The sequence below is a fragment of the Psittacula echo genome (genome assembly GCF_963264785.1).
Source record: "Psittacula echo genome assembly, chromosome: 3".
In the NCBI taxonomy this organism is placed as follows: domain Eukaryota; kingdom Metazoa; phylum Chordata; class Aves; order Psittaciformes; family Psittacidae; genus Psittacula; species Psittacula echo.
In genome coordinates, this window is record NC_137736.1 from 70,528,001 (window position 1) to 70,546,917 (window position 18,917).

At 45.0% G+C, this 18,917-nt stretch overlaps 1 protein-coding gene across 2 annotated transcripts in view; it reads left to right on the forward strand.

Annotated features, from left to right (window-relative positions):
• Positions 1-2,921: 2,921 nt before the first annotated feature.
• Positions 2,922-18,917, forward strand: part of FGF14 (fibroblast growth factor 14) — a gene marked incomplete at both ends in the record, with an annotated part of 398,496 nt that continues 382,500 nt past the window's right edge. For both annotated transcript variants that reach the window (XM_080613733.1, XM_080613735.1), the window contains one exon: positions 2,922-3,129. In XM_080613733.1, coding sequence (XP_080469859.1) covers positions 2,922-3,129 — 208 coding nt within the window. The remainder of the gene's footprint in view (positions 3,130-18,917) is intronic.

The following is an 18,917-nucleotide window of genomic DNA, read 5'->3' on the forward strand; positions in this document are numbered from 1 at the left end:
GTTATACATATTTCACCTGACAAGAGAACTCTTCCTCTGTTTTTTTCCAAATTCAGTCAAATCTTCTTTGGAAAGGTTAATATTTCCATGACTTTGACTTTGCACAAAGAGGAATTCTGAATAATTGTTGCTCTTGCTCAGGTATTTCTCTGCAGGCCTGCCATGTTTTGGGGACCTCTTCAAGGGCATTAAGTTACCAGACAGGAAAGGCGAGCGTTAGTTTCCTCAGTTGAAAGACAAAGTTTCTGCTTCTGTTCTAATTCTGGTAAACCTTAAATCACGTTATTACCATCAGAACCAGCCTCCCTCGGTTCTGTAGCCACAATTCCTGACATGTGAATGATGGTGAGATGCTAAAGAGAAGTTTTACTTTCATTTAGAAAGTAGGCAGTTACATGCTGGCCTGAGGGAGGTATATAAACCAATTAGTTGGGTGGAAAGCTTGCAAATGACTTTTTGTTTCCAACAGATCACAGGCTGTTCCCAGCTGTATAAAGTTGGCTTTTGTGGTCAAGGGAAGATAGACACAGATCTCAGCTATTTTAGGAAGACTCTAGATCAATTTTATGTTTGTAGGGAGCCGTGACATATGAGCTACCATGAATAGCACTGGGGCTGCTGTGAACTCCCAGCCAGCTGGCTGCAAGGTGGCCGAGCCAGCGCTCATCTTCCCAGCAGCCCATGAAATGTCCGCACACCCAGAAGGACAGACAGTTTGTTAGTTCAGCAGGGAGCACAGCTCGGGATGGGGCAAGGACCAAGCCACTTCTTAGCATTAACTTCTTCTGTGACTCTTGCCTCACTCCATAGCTTCTCTTGAATTCTATCAATCAAGTTTTGCTTATTTCTATTTTTGCAAACTTGGGCACTGAGAGGTAGGCACTTACTCCCCTCCCCCAAATGTTCTGCAAACTCACCATATATCCCTTCATTCCTGTGCGTCAGTCTTCATTTCTGTAAAACAGGGTAATGATGTTTAAATATCATGTAGGCGAGGATCTGGCAACCAAGCAGTTTATCTACATGTATAAATCCAGAATCTGGCTGAAATTAAAACTACAGGAAAATTCTCAGTTCCCAGTGCTTTTGTTGGTGTGCTGACCAAATGTTTATTGTAAGAGTTTCCCAAATATTGGTAATCAGACCAAGATCCCGACAGGGCAGGAAAGGCACAAATACAAACCTCTACATCTTTCATACTTTAGCCTTACACTCCCTGGAGCAATGGTGACTTCCAAGGCTTCAGGAGAAAATGCCAACATCTGACCATGTCTGGAGAAATGCCATAGGTGAAAACAGCATCCTGGTGCTTCTTTCATAGAATCACAAAATCAATGGTTTGGGTTGGAAGAGATCTTAAAGATCACATAGTTCCAACCCCCTGCCATGAGCAGGGACACCTTCCACTAGGCCAGGTTGCTGGAAACTATCACTGGAAAAAGTTAATGGTAAAGAGCAAACCTTTATCCAAACAGGTAAAGAAGATCATGAAGGTGGATAGAGATGACTTGGAAGAGAAAACAGACGAGTTCTTCTCAGCCGCTCCTTTCTACTACTGTTTCATCATCTTTTCCCTCATTTGTTTGTGCTGTCTACCCCATCACTTCCAACCCCTTCCAGTATCCACACAGTCCAGCACAACATCTAAAGGGGAGAGGGAGATTATGGGCATTATCTTTTATCTCTCCCAGTGCCACCACTGCCATGCATGGCTGCCATCACTGTGAGCCTGCTCAGCATAACCCTCCTGCATAGAGGGCTGGTGAAAGGTGGGACTATCAAGGGCAGTGTGGGGCACTGCTCAGGAGCTGGCCTGTCTGCCCGTGGACCTGTTGACTTGACTGAGCAGCAGGTGCTTTTGCCTTGTTGCATTGCCTCCATAGGTACTTGTGGTGATTGGAAACCCAGTTCATGGCCCAGGGCTCCACTGCACATGATGTCACCCGAACTGCTGGATCAATCCTTAAACCTCACCAGTACACTTTTTAGGTATGACGCCAGCAGGGACAGCATCCTGAACCACCGTCGTTTCCAGGTTGAGCTATGCGGCTCCCGCCTGTTGGCCATTCATTAGTGCTCCTCGGAACCACTCCATGACCGAGACGGGCTCGGGCCCCATGTCAGCTGTCGGACGGGCAGCCCGCCCGTCCTCCCCGCGGGCGGTGCCGTGCCGGGCCGGGCCGTGCCGCACGTGGGTACGTGACGGCGATCGGGGCCGGCGGGGCACGGCGGCTCCTCCTCCCCGGGCGCCCGCCGGCGACTGGGCGCCGAGGCTGCGGCGGGCGGCGCGGGGCGGGCGGGGGTGCTGCCTCCGGCGCGGCGTGGAGCGGCGGTGCGGGGCGCAGCGGCAGCCGGGGCCGGGAGGCGAGCGGCCCCCGCGGGCGAGGGCGGGCGGCGTCCGGGGCGGCGGCGGCGGCGGCGGGGGCTGCGGGGCAGCGGCGGGGGCTGCGGGCGGGGTCCGCGCCCGCGGCCGGCAGCGGTGTGTGCGCCTCAGCCGGGCTCGGCCGGGAGCTGGTGGTGCGCTCTCCCGCCGCGGGGCTGCACAATGGCAGTCGCTCACTAGGATGGATCCTGCCGTGGCTTTTGTTCTGCAGATCCACCCATCCTCCTAGCAGTCAAGTACCAGGCTATGGTTTTCTCTCTGGGGATCTTTCTTCCGCGTTCTGCCGGTGTCTCGGATGAGGTTTTGGCCTCGGCTGGGATTTCACCACCTTACTTTTCGTTTGGCTTCGCGCTGAAAAAAAAAAAAAAAAGGGATTTCTTTTATTTTCTCTCCACATTTTTGGTTATAGTCCGGTGTTGGTCTAGGGGGAATAACCATTCAGCCTGGCTGAAAAAAAGCATCCGTTGAAAAGTCTCAAAGAAATATACCACGTGAGGAAAAAAAACTGGGAGAAGATCGGAATATAATCGTTTTTTCTATGATAAAACTGGTACCCCTCTTCAGGAGAACTGGTCTCAATTTATTATTATGCAACCACAAGGATCTCTTCTTTCTCAGGGTGTATAAGCTGCTGGATTGCTTTTCGCCCAAATCAATGTGGTTTCTTTGGAACATTTTCAGCAAAGGATCGCATATGCTGCAGTGTCTTTGTGGCAAGAGTCTTAAGAAAAACAAGAACCAAACTGGTAAGCAATCCATTGCACCGTTGTTTTTCTTTTATGCTACCTTGTCTGTTGCTCGCCGAGGTAGATCTGCAATCCTGCTGAGGGGAAAAGGGGGAAATAGAAGGAGGCCAGCACGGACATGCATGTGCATATGTGTATGAATAAGCAAGGAGCGGTTTGGATTAGCTTCAGCCACTGTCACCACGGAAAAGAAAGAAAGAAAAAATAACCAAAGGCGACCCTAGCCCGGCTTGTATCTTAGTTTCTATGTGCTGTTTCCAGGGAGGAAACTTTTATATTGCTACCCTTTTTGAGGGGAAGCCGGTAGAGCCCCCCTTCCCTCTGCTCCCGCCCCCGATGCGAGCCCCCTGTGCAGACCCCCAGCCAGTTTTGGGAAGAGGAGCCCAGGGCTCCTGGCTGGTGTGAGCCGGCCCTGCCTGCGGTGGGCGAGTGTGCCGGGGCTCAGGTCCTGCACAGCACTTTCTGATTAGCTTGCAATATGTCACCCCCCACCACAAACGCACTCACTCCCACCCTCCCGCCTCGCTCGGCTCTCTGAGTCAAGCCCGGCATCGCCCGGCCCGGGGGCTCCCTGTTGTCACTCACTCCCCCGGGGCTTTAGGCCGGGAAGGTGCAGGGTGGGTGAGGATAAGCGGGTGCACACTTTCTTGGGGCTTGTGCCCAGACGGCAGCTTAGCCCGCGATGCCGGGCGGCTGCACCGCCTGGGCGGCTGCATCGCCCAGCCGCCTCTCCCTGCCGGGCTGACCCCTCTATGCACACGCCGGTGTCTCTGCGTCCATCTCTATGTCTGCCTGGCAGCCAGGATCATGCGCTTCGGTTCAGCCCGGCTCCGAGGGGGAAACTTGCAGTACATTACATAAGGAATGCAAATGTAGGTGCTCCGGGCATCCCGGGCCCGGGGGGGGGGGGGGTCACGCTGCTGCTGCTGTTGCATCCCTCTTGCCCGGGGCTACTGTGCGGCCAAGCCCGCGGCTTGACTAGCAAGGTGGGCGAGAAGGGATGCTCGGCGGGCGGGAGAACCTGGAGGTGTTCAGGGGAAACACCGGCCCTCCCCGCCCCCCTCACACCGGGCTCCTGCCCCCCCGGCCGGCAGGTTGTCTGCAGGCACTTGTGTGGCTGGGGAGGCGAGAGCCACTGGAGCCCGGGCTGCGAGGAGCGGGAGGGAGGGTGGAAGGAGGGATGCCGTGTGTGCGCGCTGGTGTGTGTGTGTGCCGGCTGCCCTGCAGTGGCAGCTCCCGAGCTGGAGGCTCCTGACGCTGGCACTGCAGTGTAGTAGATCATAGGCTTTCGTTGCCGCTCTGACACCCCAACATCAACAAGCAGCAGCCCTGGCAGCCCGCACTCCTCTCCTCCCCGGCAGCCGGGGTGCCGGCTCTGGCTTTGCCCACTGAGGGCCGGTGCAGAGAGTAGAGGTGGGCACCTCGACGGTTATTTTCTTGCCCCCCCCCCCCCCCTCGGCCCCCGCTCCCATTTGCCAGCTCGTCCCTTTCCTCCCCTCCGCTGCCGCTGCAGCAAAGAGCATCCACTTCTCAGCATACCAAAGAGGCCAAAATGCCCCGCCGGAGGCTGCGCTCAGCCTCCCGCAAAGTGCCCTTTGCTTCACTCGTCCGTTTGTGCTGCAGCGAGCCGCCTCCCCCGGCCGGGAGCAACTTCCCAGCCTTGTGCCCCTGCCGGGGAGGGATGGGGCAGGGCAGCCGGATACCTTCTCGCAGCCCCTGGGGACTCCTCCTCTCCCCCTGCCCAGGCCGTGGATGCAGGGGCCGTGACCGCAGGGGGAGAGCAGAGCCGCGGCGTGACTCTGCTTGCCCTGCCCGCTGCTGCCTCCGCCCGTCCCCCCAGGGGGGCCCTGCTCCAGCGCTGTGGTGCTGTGTGCGAGCTGCGATGCTCCGGAGGAAGGGCTTGGGGTGTGTGTTGATTGTGATTTCTAGACCTTTCAGTTTGCATACGGGGGGGAGGACGACACGGAAGGAGGGAGGGGGCATATAAACATACCCCTCCCGACGCCCACTCCCCAAAGGCCCGTGTTCTTTCCTTGCGGAGGGGACCCTAGTAAGGAAATGGCCCCTGAAGCCGAGACGTGTCCTTCGGAGTGTCAGGGTCCGCAGCTCACCTTTCCCCCCGACAAGGGACTTTGCCGCACTCTACCAGCTCTGTACGGGACGAGTGGCATTTAGCGGCAGGAGTGGCATTGCACCCCACCGCCACCCTGCCCAGGGACGGCAGAACAAGCGGGGCGGACTTGGGGGGGGCGAGGAGGGGGGGCAGAAACCGTGGGGGCCGGGCTGGGGGATGGCTGCCAGGGAGTGCCAGGAAGGCGCGAAGCGCGGAGTGGGGGATTGCGGCTACTCTTCGCGCCCGCACAGTTTGCGCGGCTCAGCTCCGGTCCAACGTGATCCCAGCCAAGCCGCATCATGCCCTGTCTTGACATCCCTAAACTGCGGCTAGCTGTCTGGGGAGGCTAATAATCCGTTTGGCCGGATTAGCTGGTAGCTCGGTCACAGTCGCTGTTGCTCCGCCGTCAGATCATCTCCATCTAGGCTGGGATCGCCCGTGGGAGCGCAGGGAGACGGTGCCGTGATGCCCGGCCTTGTCCGGCGCCCCGGGCCGTGGGGCTCCACACTCTGTGGCCAGCTCTGCCTGCGGGAGCCGGAGTCCCATCGTCGCCGCTGCGGCAAGGGGCTCCGCTACCCCTCTTCCCTGTCGCGACCTCCTTTGCCAGCCAAACTTTTCAGGAGCTGCTGTGTTTTTTTGGTCTCAAAAGGCACGGCACGAGCGAGCAGCTGCCGCTGATCCAGCGGTGCGGAAAATCAAGCAGGTGAGGCAGCTCACGCCGGCTGTAATTTCAGTTCATTTAGCTACTTTCGGCCTGCTGCACTTTTTTGTCTGTTTCAACAGCTGGTCTTTTTCCAGAAATGGGACTGGGTGTCTCATTTCCAGATGTTCTTGCTTTGCAATTCCTCTTCACCTCTGGCTGCAGCCCTCCCCTCCTTGCATGACCTCCTCCCGGGGCTCCCTTCCATGCCAGGCTTCCCTTCTGGCCCTGCTGGGGCTACTGGCACTAGGCAGAGCTCCAGAGCGAGGGGAGAGCTAGGCAGAGAGGGATGGGGTATCCGGTGAGGTGTGTGCAAGTCTCTGGCAGGGTTTCATCAGGAGGTGTTGGTTCATCATAGAAATGCAGCTGGCTTAACCTCCTTTGCTTCAGATTTGGTATTCCAGATAGAGGAGCTGCCTTTGATTGGTAGTTATTTACCTCTGCATGTTTCTTCATAAGGAGAAAAACTTTGAGAAGCAATAGGTGTGGCTTTTCTTGCACTGATTGAATTTGTTTGTATTTTCTTGAGTTTAATAGTACAAAAAGTAATTGAGCTTCACATATTTGCAGCATCCTGTCCAGCATGAAAACATTTGCAATGTGCTAGGTTCCCTGGGCCTCACTTGCTTTTGTAATTATTCCCATCTAACTCTGCCCTTCCAGCTTGTCATACACACAGAGAGGACTTCACAAAGTGTGAGCGAAAGTGGACTTTTTCTCACAAAGAATTAGAAGTTGCTCAAAACCATAAGGCCTGAACCAAGGCTTGTAATGATAAAATGCCATCCTGGCTGCTCTCCCCAGCCTTGAGATGCTAAACTGTGTACATTTAGTTAGGGAATGGTTAAATCATGAGGAGGATTTGGGGCTTGAGGGAAAATGGGAAAAGAGAGAATCCCTGGGTGGTTTTTTTGAACCAAATACTGAAATTTAGTAGATTTATTTTATTTTATTTTATTTTATTTTATTTTATTTTATTTTAGTCCTGAATGACAGCTGTTAGGGTGCCCATGGGAAATGAGTTAGTTAGCTGGAGTACTAGATGCCCCCATGGTGGGAACTGTTATCACATTTCACTCCTGGTAGCAACCCAGCAGACAGAGCATGGATCAGGTTTCCTCTTTATTTGCCTCCAAGGAGAGACATCTCTCCAACTCAGTCAGGGATGCTGACAGGAGAGTAGAGGGAAATTTGCATTACTATAAATTTGTTGCTGATAGAGGAATTTAGTTTTTGTATCAATCCCATATCAATCTCAAATACAAAACCTATTAAAAAAGACGAACATCTGAAATACTGCTGTGGCTGATCTGGGATCTGTTCCTAGTCTCTTGTTAAACTCCATAAAATAGTTGGGCTGTTCTTTCATGGTCACTTATCATTTTGGAAAAGTTTCTAAGCACAACCATGTGAGGATCTGTTTGAAATGGAAGCTTGGGTCATGCTCATAAAATGTATAATGTGTGTCTTGATCTGAATTCTAAGAAAACTGGGCCTCCCACCGCTGTCCTTACTCATAGAAAACAAACCTCCCGCCAGAAGACAAAGGGCATTTTGCCTCAGTAAGAGCTGTGGGATTGGGTCCTTGAAGTTTCTTTCACGTGAGTCTGGAAAGCAGCTCTGACTGTCTTAAATACCATAATTCCAATGTCAGTGGAGCCACTATGGTTTCTCTCGCTCAAATGTAAAATTGCCTATTTACACGTATTTCACCTACTGAAGTTTTGTCCTCTATGGAATACATTTCCCTAGTTCATACAAATTTAATTATTCTTGATCAAATGAAATTGCATATTCTACTTGTTAAGGGGTGAAATTTATGCCTGCTCATGTATCTCACTACTGTGATAAAATGCTTACACCTAGTTCAATGTCTGCTAATGACAGGCCATTTATAAATGAATCCAAATATACAAAGGATGACTTAAGCTTAGGGAAAATACGAAAAATGTATTTACAGAAATCATTGGTTTAAATATTTATATGTATGCAGTTTTCATTTGAGTTTCATGTTTATTCTGCTTGCCTGCTTTGATTATGTTAACTGTATTAATTTTGAGCTAAAATTCCTATTGACTGCAAGTTTAGATAAGGAGTGACTTAGACGTTCAGAATTTGTCCCGTTGCAAAGATTTTCTATGTAGTAAATGCCTGTAAAAATATAATCTGGAGAGGAGCAAATTGGTTGAAACTAGAAACTGGTTTTTCCAAATGACTTCATAAAGCTAAAGAAATAGGAATCAGGGCATTACATTGACTCTAAGGTCGCATTTCGCAATTGGTGGGGTCACTACTGAGGTTTTTGTATAAGCACTCAACATGTAGGATGAAACGCTACGAGTCTAGGATGGTAAATGAGGTGGCTGTGTACAACTTAAATTCTGCCGAATATTTACAGATGTTTGCCAAATGTGCCTGTGAGCACTGCATCCTGTTGGAGCAGGTTTCATTCAGTTGAGGATGATTTTGTTACTTCAAGAGCAGTGATTTGTTGCTTTCGTGCTTGTTAAAAATCACAGGCAACATCTGAACATTGCGCAAGTATGCTGTTAGTCCTTTTGTTTGCTTTTTGAATTTCAGTGAATGATAGCTTTTCAAAGACAAATTACTAGTTTACTGAACAATTTACTGAGTAACAAAACATTGCATGATCTTAAAATTTTGCTGTCTCTGTTGTGAGAAAAAATTGCTGTGGTGTAGCACAAGGCCTGATTTACCTGGGAGCTACCTGTTGGTGTACAGAACGAGTGTATACAGTAGAAAAACAGTGTACCTGGAAATTAACTTCACAGGGCTGAGGCCATGTTTAGTTCAGCAAGAGGCTGCTTCTTGCACAGAGTGTGTTTCTACTGTCAGAAAAACAGAGCAACTGGGAAGAAAATCTTTTCATTGGAGACCATGTGATAAAGTGCTCAAAAGAGTATATTCATCTTCAGGCTGGCTATCTAAAAAGTTATTTATTGTGTTCTTGAAGTGGATCCTTAGAGGTTCTGAGCCACTCAAAAGTACTAAAGATTATAATTGCAAAGAGAGCTGATGGTGGTTGGAACCACGATGGACTGAACTCACAGTGAGGAAAATGTAAGTGATGTATTCTTTTTAATATACTCTGCAGCAAAGGTAAATAGCATGTAAGTAACTAACAAAGTTGTTACTCAAATCAGAAACATGTTGACTTTGAAGGGGACTTTTTTTGAGGGCAAAACCTCAGAAATAATTGAGTGAAAGGCTTTTAATGGAGAGATGAAATGCAGGTTTGGTGTGTCTGTAGCATATGCTCTTAGAAACACATTAAATAGTATCAAGGAAAGTAAATAGTTACTGATGAGGCAGCATTGAGAAGCCAGAATAATAATATCTGCAATAAAATTCAATGCAGTAGTTTAGGTAACATACTGTGGTGAACATAATCAACATTTTAATAGTCTGAGAGTTAATATTGGGTGGTTGTGTGGGTCAAATGACAATAAATGTGTGCAGTTGCTAGCAGAAATTGATGGTGTGATTTTAATGTCTGTATTTTGTGTTTTCACTCTGACACCTGCTTATTTTACTTTAACTGGAAACAGCATGAGGAATTGCACCGAACAAGTTTAATCTTTGCCTACAGAAGGCAGTATCTTGGAAATTACTTGGCTTAATCATTTTGTGGCACTAAAATTAACCTGGTCCCATCAGACAGTAGAACTGAACCAAAGGTTAAACATTTTAATTCCATTGGAATTGTTTTGTCTTTTCCTTTCAGACACTGATACAAATAAACTGTAATCCTCTATGAAAAAATTGTTTTAAGTAAATTCCCGAAAGGTCTGTATTTCACTGAGCTGATAAGGGAATAGACTTCGCTGTTCCCTGAAAATTCTTCATATCATCCATATTTTTTTCATACAGTTTTGTCATCTGGAAATATAAGAATACAGTGAGGAGGCAGAATGTGCAAGACTCGTGGTGTGGCTCTTCAACATGCCCCGTTTCTAGCTCTGGGCATTAGGTGGTATAAGAAAACACCAAAACACAGGGCAAATCTAGGTTTGATCCTTCCCTTAATCTGCCCTCTCAGTTTTCAGCTGTCACTGGACTGTCTTGAGTTGGAGCTTTTATTCAGACCACTGCAAATAGTAGCCACCTTTACTTGTCAAACCGCATTTCTATTTTGGACATCAAAACTGTGGCGTGGCAGTGAGCTCCACATAACCATGTGCTACATGAAGAGGGTTTGTCCTTTCAGTGGGTACTCCTTCATACTTCTCCTGTTGAAAATCAGAAGCTATTCCTGTTATGTGTTTGTGACTACTGTTAATGGGGAGCTTTTTCAGGAGTGAATATCTCATCTATAAGGTGAAGAGCATTTCCTTCACAGTGCTTTCTCCTTCCTTGAACCATCAGAAAAAATGGCATTTCCATCATGCCAGGTCCTGTGCAATATAAGTTGCCCTTGCTGAGGATACAAGATGTTTCTGGCTTTGGAGGGCAGAGATGAGGCACCAGCTGACACATCCCTTTGCATGCTCTGCTTTCATCCAGCTAAAAGGAGTTAATTCCTATGGATTTTCTAGGCCTATGGGATAAGGAAGTATCTCCTGCAAAGGGCATGTTTTCACAAAGTCCCTTCTCTTGAGGGAAGAAGCAGAGTATTTCTCCCTTGAACAAGCTTTTGAAGAATTAAGCTCTACTGTGACTGAAAACTAGAATTTTGTACCAGTGTTGAATGGTTTGAACAGGAGAGAGAGCTTGCGTATGAAAACGAAGAACTCTGTTTACATATGAATCTCTTGGTTCTCACCAATGCTAGCAAAAGAAATACACAGGAATTTCATTGCCCTTTAATGAGGTTTGAGCTGAAAATGTTAATTTAAAGAAGGCAAGTTTGCCAGACTTGTTACTCTTTCAGTAAATGTATTTTTAAGCATGTCCTGCTACATTTAAAAAAAATGCCCAGATTAAACATTTCCCAGTTCATGCTTCTCATTAGAGAAGTGCATTAAGGAGCATTACTAGTGCCCAGCAGTTTCTACACATATAACTCATTTCTAATACAGATATATTTATTGACACTGAATGAGATGAACAGGAACTACCAGTCAAAACATAGTGGAAATTGTAGAAAAAGATGTGGAAAAAAATATAAAGTAGGGAAATACTTAAAAAAATTAATCAGTTAAAGCATTAGTATAATAACTTACAGAGTATCCTATCAGGAATATCTTAACAAGGGTTAAATTAATAGCAGTGTTTATTAATTCATGGTGCTCATCATGATATGAAAAAAACCACTTCACGGTTCTGATTTTCTTGCAACTAGAAATTACAAGTCAAACCTAGACCACTAATAGTCCCTGAGAAACTGAACCTAAATGTGATTTGGGCAGATTATCCCACTGGGAGATCAACCGAAAATCTCAGATATGAATTAACTTTAGGATATATAAAACCCAGGTGCAATTTTGTGGTTTGGACTTTTTCAGCTTTCACTAAAATCCATGTTTTAAGGTAGGATTAACAGGTGGATTAAAATCTGTTAAAGCCTCATGCCCCCAAGAGGTTTCCTTCTAGCCCCCTGCCAGTATGAACCTTTTTTTTTATGTTTGTCCTCATATGAAGGAGACTTTCTTCCTCAAAAAATAAGGTTATACAGACTTTCAGTACCAACATTTTCTGGTCTCCTGCTTTACTCAGACCTGTTTTTTCTCTGTGCATATGATCTTGACCCTTCCCAAACACTATTTCCTCCATTATAGCCTCTCACATCTCTTTCAGTTCTTTCACCCACTGCTTGTGCAGGCATCTCACCTTTTAACTTTGGTTTAGGGTCTCTGAGGAAAAGTAGCCCTTAATTATATTTCTCTCAGATATTTTCAAGTTCTCTCCAGCACTTCGACTAATTAGCTCGTGGCAGTGAGCAGGATGACTGTACAGGTTATTGCTGATGTAATAGATATTTCGGATGGATGAAGGGTAGGCTGATGAACTATCCTTTGTTTTATTGGCGTGAGCTGTATGAATGATTGCTTTTCCACTTTCTGCTAGTTTACAGTAGCAGAACAGTAGCAGAAGCACATAAATGCAGTAAAGCAACTGATTGATTAGAAAAAGACAGCAAAATCAGTGAGAGGGTTCGAAAGACATAAGAACAAATGTTGCGCCTTTCATTTGTTTTGAGGATTGTTTGAGGATAAACTGCTTTATGTGAGATTCTGCTGTTGAAGCAGGACTCCTCAGCTTTCAGGGAAGTTTTCTGGATAATATTGCTAAGCAATTCTTTCTTGAAGTGGTAGGGAATTGTTTCCAAGTCCTGGCTTTGTCTGCTTACATGGGTGCTATGTGCCTGTGGCTGTAGTACCCTGCTGAGGAGTTCCCAGAGAACTACAAAACCCATATGGCTGCAAGGCATGCTTCGTATGTCCATACTTTCAGCAGGGTACAGACAGAACAGCCTGTGGTCTGGATCTTGCTCACCTTTGATGAACCTTGTTCACCTTTGGCTGAGTTCACTTTTGATAGTTTAGTTTTGAGACATTATTGTATGAGAGGATGCTAACATTCCACTTCAGTGCAACATACTCAAAGCTTCCTACTGACCAGGGAGAGACATTTGTGGCAAAACCACTGACTGTATGTGCTATTAAACCCTGTTTTCTGAAGTGTTGAGCTCTGCCCACTTGCACAAAGAGTTGAATTTTTTTACCTTTGAAACTGGTAGCATGGACTCTTCCATGGAACAGGGCACCCAAAAGCAGTATGGGTTTGTTTTACAGCAAATACATCATTATGTAGTGCTTCTATTGAAGACACACATTTTGTGAAGAAGGACTTAATTTGTTTTAGAACTGGACTTTAAACCCTGATAATGTTTGTGGAGTTGTAAAAGTGTAAGAAAAAAAAAAGCTGTTGTAGTTTCCTAGGTGATACATATCTGGGTAAAACCAATGAGTTTACTTAGGGCAGGAGGAACGCACACCAAGGTAGTGGAAAAGGAGTCACTGTGATTTTGTGTTCTAGTGTCTTTTCTCATTTCAGTTCATCTTTGCAGTTTATAAGAGATGATGTGTCTGGGGTATTACTGACATGAAGTGGAGATGAGTCCTGTGATTTGCGGACCACAGGAAATATTCTCTCCTTACTGAAGATTTCAGTGGAAGTATATCTTAGAAGATGTTGGCTTTCTTAGCACTTCAACATCACACATGTTGATTTGGACCATTGCCATGCACTACTGAGAAAAAATAATTGAACCTAAGGTTATGCAGGCAAATAACATGGCAGTTTAACTGTAGGGCTACTTAGTTTCATGGCCTCTTAGATGCTGAATGAGAATGATTTTGTTCCAATTGTGCCAGCTGCCTATATCAGGATGAAAGTGGAGGCAGCAGTTCAGGACCTTTTAACCAGGACAGAAGTAAGCTGTAAATTGTGCAGGATAGGTTAAATCTTATAATAAAATATCAGGAGAAACAGTAATGTGAGGGTTCATTGTTTGCTGTGACCCATTTTCCTTGGCTTTCCGTGGCTGGCAGGAGTGGCTATGGTCTAAGCTGACTGCTAAAAAGAATACCTGCTAATAGATTTAAGATGGAAGATGAAGAAAAGATAAATACTAAGCCCTTGTAGTCCTATATATAGGTTAAGAATTTGGGGGTGGAACTTGATGAAGTTTGAACAAAAGTAAGTCAGAATACGACGTTAGTACATTAGGTGAGATTTTTTTCAAGTGCTGTGTGGATGATACATGAATAGTGTGGGATGCTCTCTCTCCCACTTATTCTCAGAGGGAGTTGAAAAACCAGAGTGACAAAAGAAATTATAAAGTAAATAATAAAGGGATTAAGGGAATCTGTAGTCATTTAGACATGTTAGTGATAGAAAGTCCTACAGGAAAGCAGAATTTAGAAATTGTTTAAGCTACTTATCAATTGGAGAGCAAATAGATCTGAAATTTAAGGACATTTTCATGGAAAACATCTATTTCTAGAAGTGTTTCTTTCCCAAGGACATCTAAGAGAGTTACATCTGAGAGTTTAGCTTCTCTCAATTTATTCCATTTATAGCTGTCTTGTAAAAGGTGAGATATCCTTGTAAATGCTGCTTTGCTTTTAAAACTGAAGGTGCTCTCACACTCTCATGAGCCTACCAGCTGTGACTGCACAGCTCCGGAGCAGTGGCCTCCAGAGTGACCTTAGGTTGAGCATCTCATGCATCCTGCTTGCCTGCCTGCTGCCATGCAGATGCTCTGCAAGCCGCCTGGATGAGCACGCCTGGCAACCCTTGCTGATTTGGGCGTGTGGAGTCCTACGCGTGCTCTAGCCACCTGGGCTAGCACCTGCAAGCTCACTTGCAGGAGAGATGGCACACAAGCTTACTCATGAGGGTGGCCCTCAAGTTCCACTGAGACAATCTGTAGTTGCCACAGTAACTGATGGTGGGAGAAAACGTATTATCCTCCATCAAAAAAAAAAAAAAAAAAAAAAAAAAAGCCAAAACAAACCCTAACAACAACAACAGCAACAAAAAATTAGAACTTTTAAAATGTAGTGTTGCACGTTTCTATGGACCTTAAACTTTGGAAATCTGTGTTTCAGACCCCATGCACTGGGCAGTATGAACTACAGAGGTATCTAACACTGAAAGCATTTGAACAGCTTTTGTTTCTGTCAGGAGGTTTCAAAGTCATTTCTGCACATTTGCAAGCATTAGCACTGTGAAGGAAGGTAGTATAGGTTTAATCTTAACTTGTTTTTTTCTTCCAATGGGTTATTAAGTCTACAGTCAAATAAGCCAGGAATGTTAGATGCCATTCAGACCTAGTAGATAACCATAAATCTGTGTCAAGAAGCTTATTATTGGAGATCATAAAGTAACTTCAAAGGCAGATCCAATTTCTTCTAATTAACAGATGGCAAGTAAGAATTGTGAGTAAGAATTGTCCACCTTCAGTTTTGCATTGATATTCTTCCCTTACCTTAAACTCCTTCTAGTTGTTCAGGAACCTAAGACTGAATTTATATTGCTTAATTAAAAAGGGACAGGGATTGACCCAAGTCCAAATGGCTCCGACTGGCTCATGTCCGCATTACACGCAGTTACCATCCTCCCTAGCAGATTTGGCTTTGAAAGAACTAGCTAAAGTTGTCCAAAACCACATGGGACATAAGGAACAAGTGTGGGTGACCAGGGGTCTAGCACTTCTTTTGTTTAGCTGTATGGGCACAGCCAAAGAGGGTCAGAAAATCCCCTTTCGCTTCCACTAAGGAAAGTTAGTGCAGGCTGTGCTTGTAGGGTGATTTATTTGTGCCCCTGCGTCAGTGTGGGAACACACCTGGACTAATAACAGCATATGACACCATCCCAACCAAGCAAAGGGGATATTAGAGCTTCAGTAGGGGTGAGCCCGAGCTTCATCCTTTGAGGAAGGAGCACTTGGAAAGGGTCTTTCCATGGGCTCTTGGTTAACCCTGTGAAAAGCTGATGGAAGAAAGGGACCAGAACACTCCACTTTGGAGTAACACTCACTCTGGCAGCTGAGCAGCAGAGACTTGAGACAGCAAGGAATGAATCATGAAATTCTGAGGAAGGCAAACCAGACACAAAGGGAGGTTCAGTCTTGCTGGGGAAAGAAACAGATTTCCCCTTTCTCTTCCTTCTGACAAGAAAATGCAGGTCCAGGGTGAGGAAAAGTTGAAGGACTGGAGGTTTCCTCTGTTTCTAAGTAAAACCTTTTTTTCCCACTTCATTGACTTGCACTTGCTTTCCTCATCGCTGACCTTACTAGGGATCACCCCTTCATTCGTGTGAACATGTGCACTGAAACTGACAGTATCGGTCATCTGAGTAATCTGTCATTTTACCCATCTTCTCTTTGCTGAGCTATATGAACACAGACCTGAGTTGCTGCTGCATGTGCTTCTTGATCTTCTTTTAAGTAAAGGGTGTATATCTCTTTCCACATGACTGCCACTCCCTCTCTTCCCTTATATAGTTGTGAGGAGCACAAGTAAAGAAACATTTTTACTGATTATTGACGCTTTAAATATTTTGGCAGGCTGAATCTGGTCATGATCTGTGAATTAAAAGACTCTGGCTTATATTCTGACAGTACGTTCCAGTACCTTTGTGTGTATTTGGCCTATATTAATGAAAATAAAAATCAGACAGCTGTGGGTTTGTGGGTTTTTTTTGTCTGTTTGGGTTTTTTGTTTGTTTGCTTGTTTTGTTTTGGCTTGTTTTTTTACTAGTTTTTGGGAAAATCAGTTTACAGCACTTGGAATCTCTTGATTCTTTTCTTTGAGGATGCAAAGGGTATGTTTACTCTTACTGCTAAATATGAAAAGGTGGAATTTAACCAGTGGATTCTCCTCTTTTCATGAATTCCCTGAAAACCACTTAAAGTAACTGTTCCTTTAAAAAATAAAAATCAGAAGAAACTCCAGTAGCATTACTTAATCTGGGACTAAGAAGGATATTGCCTTTAACAAGAACAGAGATTTTTAAGTTTTCAATGACTACAATAAAGCCAATTGTGAAAAGCTCTCATGATGGGACATAGCTTTGTGTTGCCTTAGAATAGAGCACAGTGGGGGGGGGCTGTGTTCAGCGTGTGGGCCTGTTGTGAAGAGCTGGGATTTCTGAAATCACTCTAAATTTGGAAGTCGAGTCAAATCTTGTAAGCTGATAAAGTAATTTTAGCAGTAGAGGAGTAATAGAGAGTAAAAGTATAAATACTTCTCAATTTATCAGGTATCTTGGAAAATATTTCTTCAGTTAGCAGCACATTAATGTAACATAGCTAGGACCTTTCAAATGGCATGACATTTAACTGATTTGGGACAGACTACCTGCGTTAAGATTCTTTCCAAGATTGAAAATGTATTTTCTTCATTCCCACTTCCAGGCTGGTGAAATTAAGTTCTCTGGTGTCTCCTCATTTACAGTGTCTTTTTATTTGGCATTTTCCCTGAAAGCAGCAGCTTTAATCTTCTGGAAGTTCCTTGCTATTTGCTTTATGCTGCAGTGCTCCATTGTCAGATTAGGTCATCAGAGACCTTCAAAGAAGGGTTTTACTAGAGGATAAAGGGAGCATGCTCTCCGTGACCAGAGCATAGGACCATTCTTGTGATGGAAGTGTTCTTTGCCTTCAGAGGAAAAGAAGGTAGAGGGTTTTTGTGGCTTTTTTTTTTTGGCTTTGGCACACTGCTTTGGGTTTCTAGAATGTAGCTAGATTTAAATACTCAAATCCTTTCTTGCTAATCCACCACTCCTTGGTCTCTGTAAGGAGAGGCCTCTGTTTCTGTGGAAGACAGTAATTTTCTTGTACAGATAAGTGGTTCTGTGCTTAATCTATTATGTGAATAATTCTTACAGCATCAGCCTCAGTCTGCTCCATCTTGTCTATTTTAACTTACAGTGACTAATTTGCAGAAGAAGCATGTCTTCACCACTTTGCATTCAAGGACATTAATGTATGATGAAACTAATTTAAGTCTACAGAAACCATATAGAACAAGCAGCAAATGAAGAGCTGAGACAGAACAATTTTGCCCCACGTGGACACAGTCCTCTTGGGTTTTCCCCTCTAAAAAGAATGGAGCTTTTTCTCAGAATCCCACTTCTTGGGTTTTTTCATTGCTCTGTTACGGACAGGCAACAGTGGAAACCAGAACAAATAGATTTCATGAGTTTCAACGTGTCTTCAATGAGTGACCTTAAAGCAAACTTATAAAATGAAAAGCTGAGTTGACAGGAATTTCTAATCCTTTTGAAAAATACTTCTAAAAAAGGAATACCAGGGAATGAAAGTTCAAGCTGCAAATGTTGCAGTATACAAATTAGTAAGCGGGTCACCTGGTAGTCTCCTTGCCCTGATACATGGCACTAACGCTTTCTCCCTGAGGGTAGTGTGCAACAGCGGTGTCCTAAGTTGCTGATAGAGTGCTATAATTTGTTTTTTATTTTTTTAATCCAATACAGAAAGATCTGGGCAGTGTACAAAGAAGTGGCATCAGTAGTTATTGTCAATAATTTTCAAGGAAAAGTACTAAAATTTTCAGTTCTTTTAAGGTTATATATAATGGTGAGCTTATGAAGCTTCTCAGAGAGCACTAGTGGAATGGACAGTATGTAATGTGCGGCCCAGTGAACTGCAGTACACTCAACTAAGTATGAAATAAAGGTCCATCACTGAAAGGGAATGTAAAAATTATTGCTTTAAGTTCAGCGCTATTTGACTTAGGAGGGCAGTTAAGCCAAAAATCTCCATGATACTAAGCCCAGTGTTCATAGTACCCTCTGTAAGTGCCTAAGCCTTGTGAACTGAGAATACACTGAGACAGTCAGGCAGCTGAGTAGTAAAGCAGTGTTTTCTGGAGAGTTTATAGGAACTAATTATATGCAATTTGTTTAAATTAGTGGTGAGCAGTTCTATGTTAACAATTGTCTTAGTGCTAATAAGTAGGAGTGTCTGGAGTGTGATACTTTGCAGGCTCAAGTCTTACCCACGATTCAAGAGGAGTCAGGTCTTCCGTCACTCCCAATGCTTTCATACCAAAAGCTCAGATATTTTTACAAACTCATTTTACATCAGTGTGCTTTTGCATTCCTGTCTTCTTTTTTCTGTTTTGTTCATAACCGGGCAAACTCCTGCCACGCTATTTTTAAGATCATAAATTAAATAAATTTCCTCTAATAGCCCTGTTAAGAGACACCATTTTGTCATAATATTACATGGCTGATGACTGGGTAGACTGCTCTTGCTCCTAGATGCAGAGCTGTCTAATTAGAGATGGTTTTATTACAGAGCTTTCTAACCTGAATTTCCTCTTCTTAGTCCACAGAAGACATGGGCATGGAAAAATTCCTGTTGCTAGTGCCATGGCTTCTACTACAGTCCATCTGCTTATGCCCCTCCTTCCTCCTTCAGCTCTTTCTGCCCATCTTCCTTTCAGACAAATTTGTTAGAGAAAGAGTGAAAATCGCACTTCACAG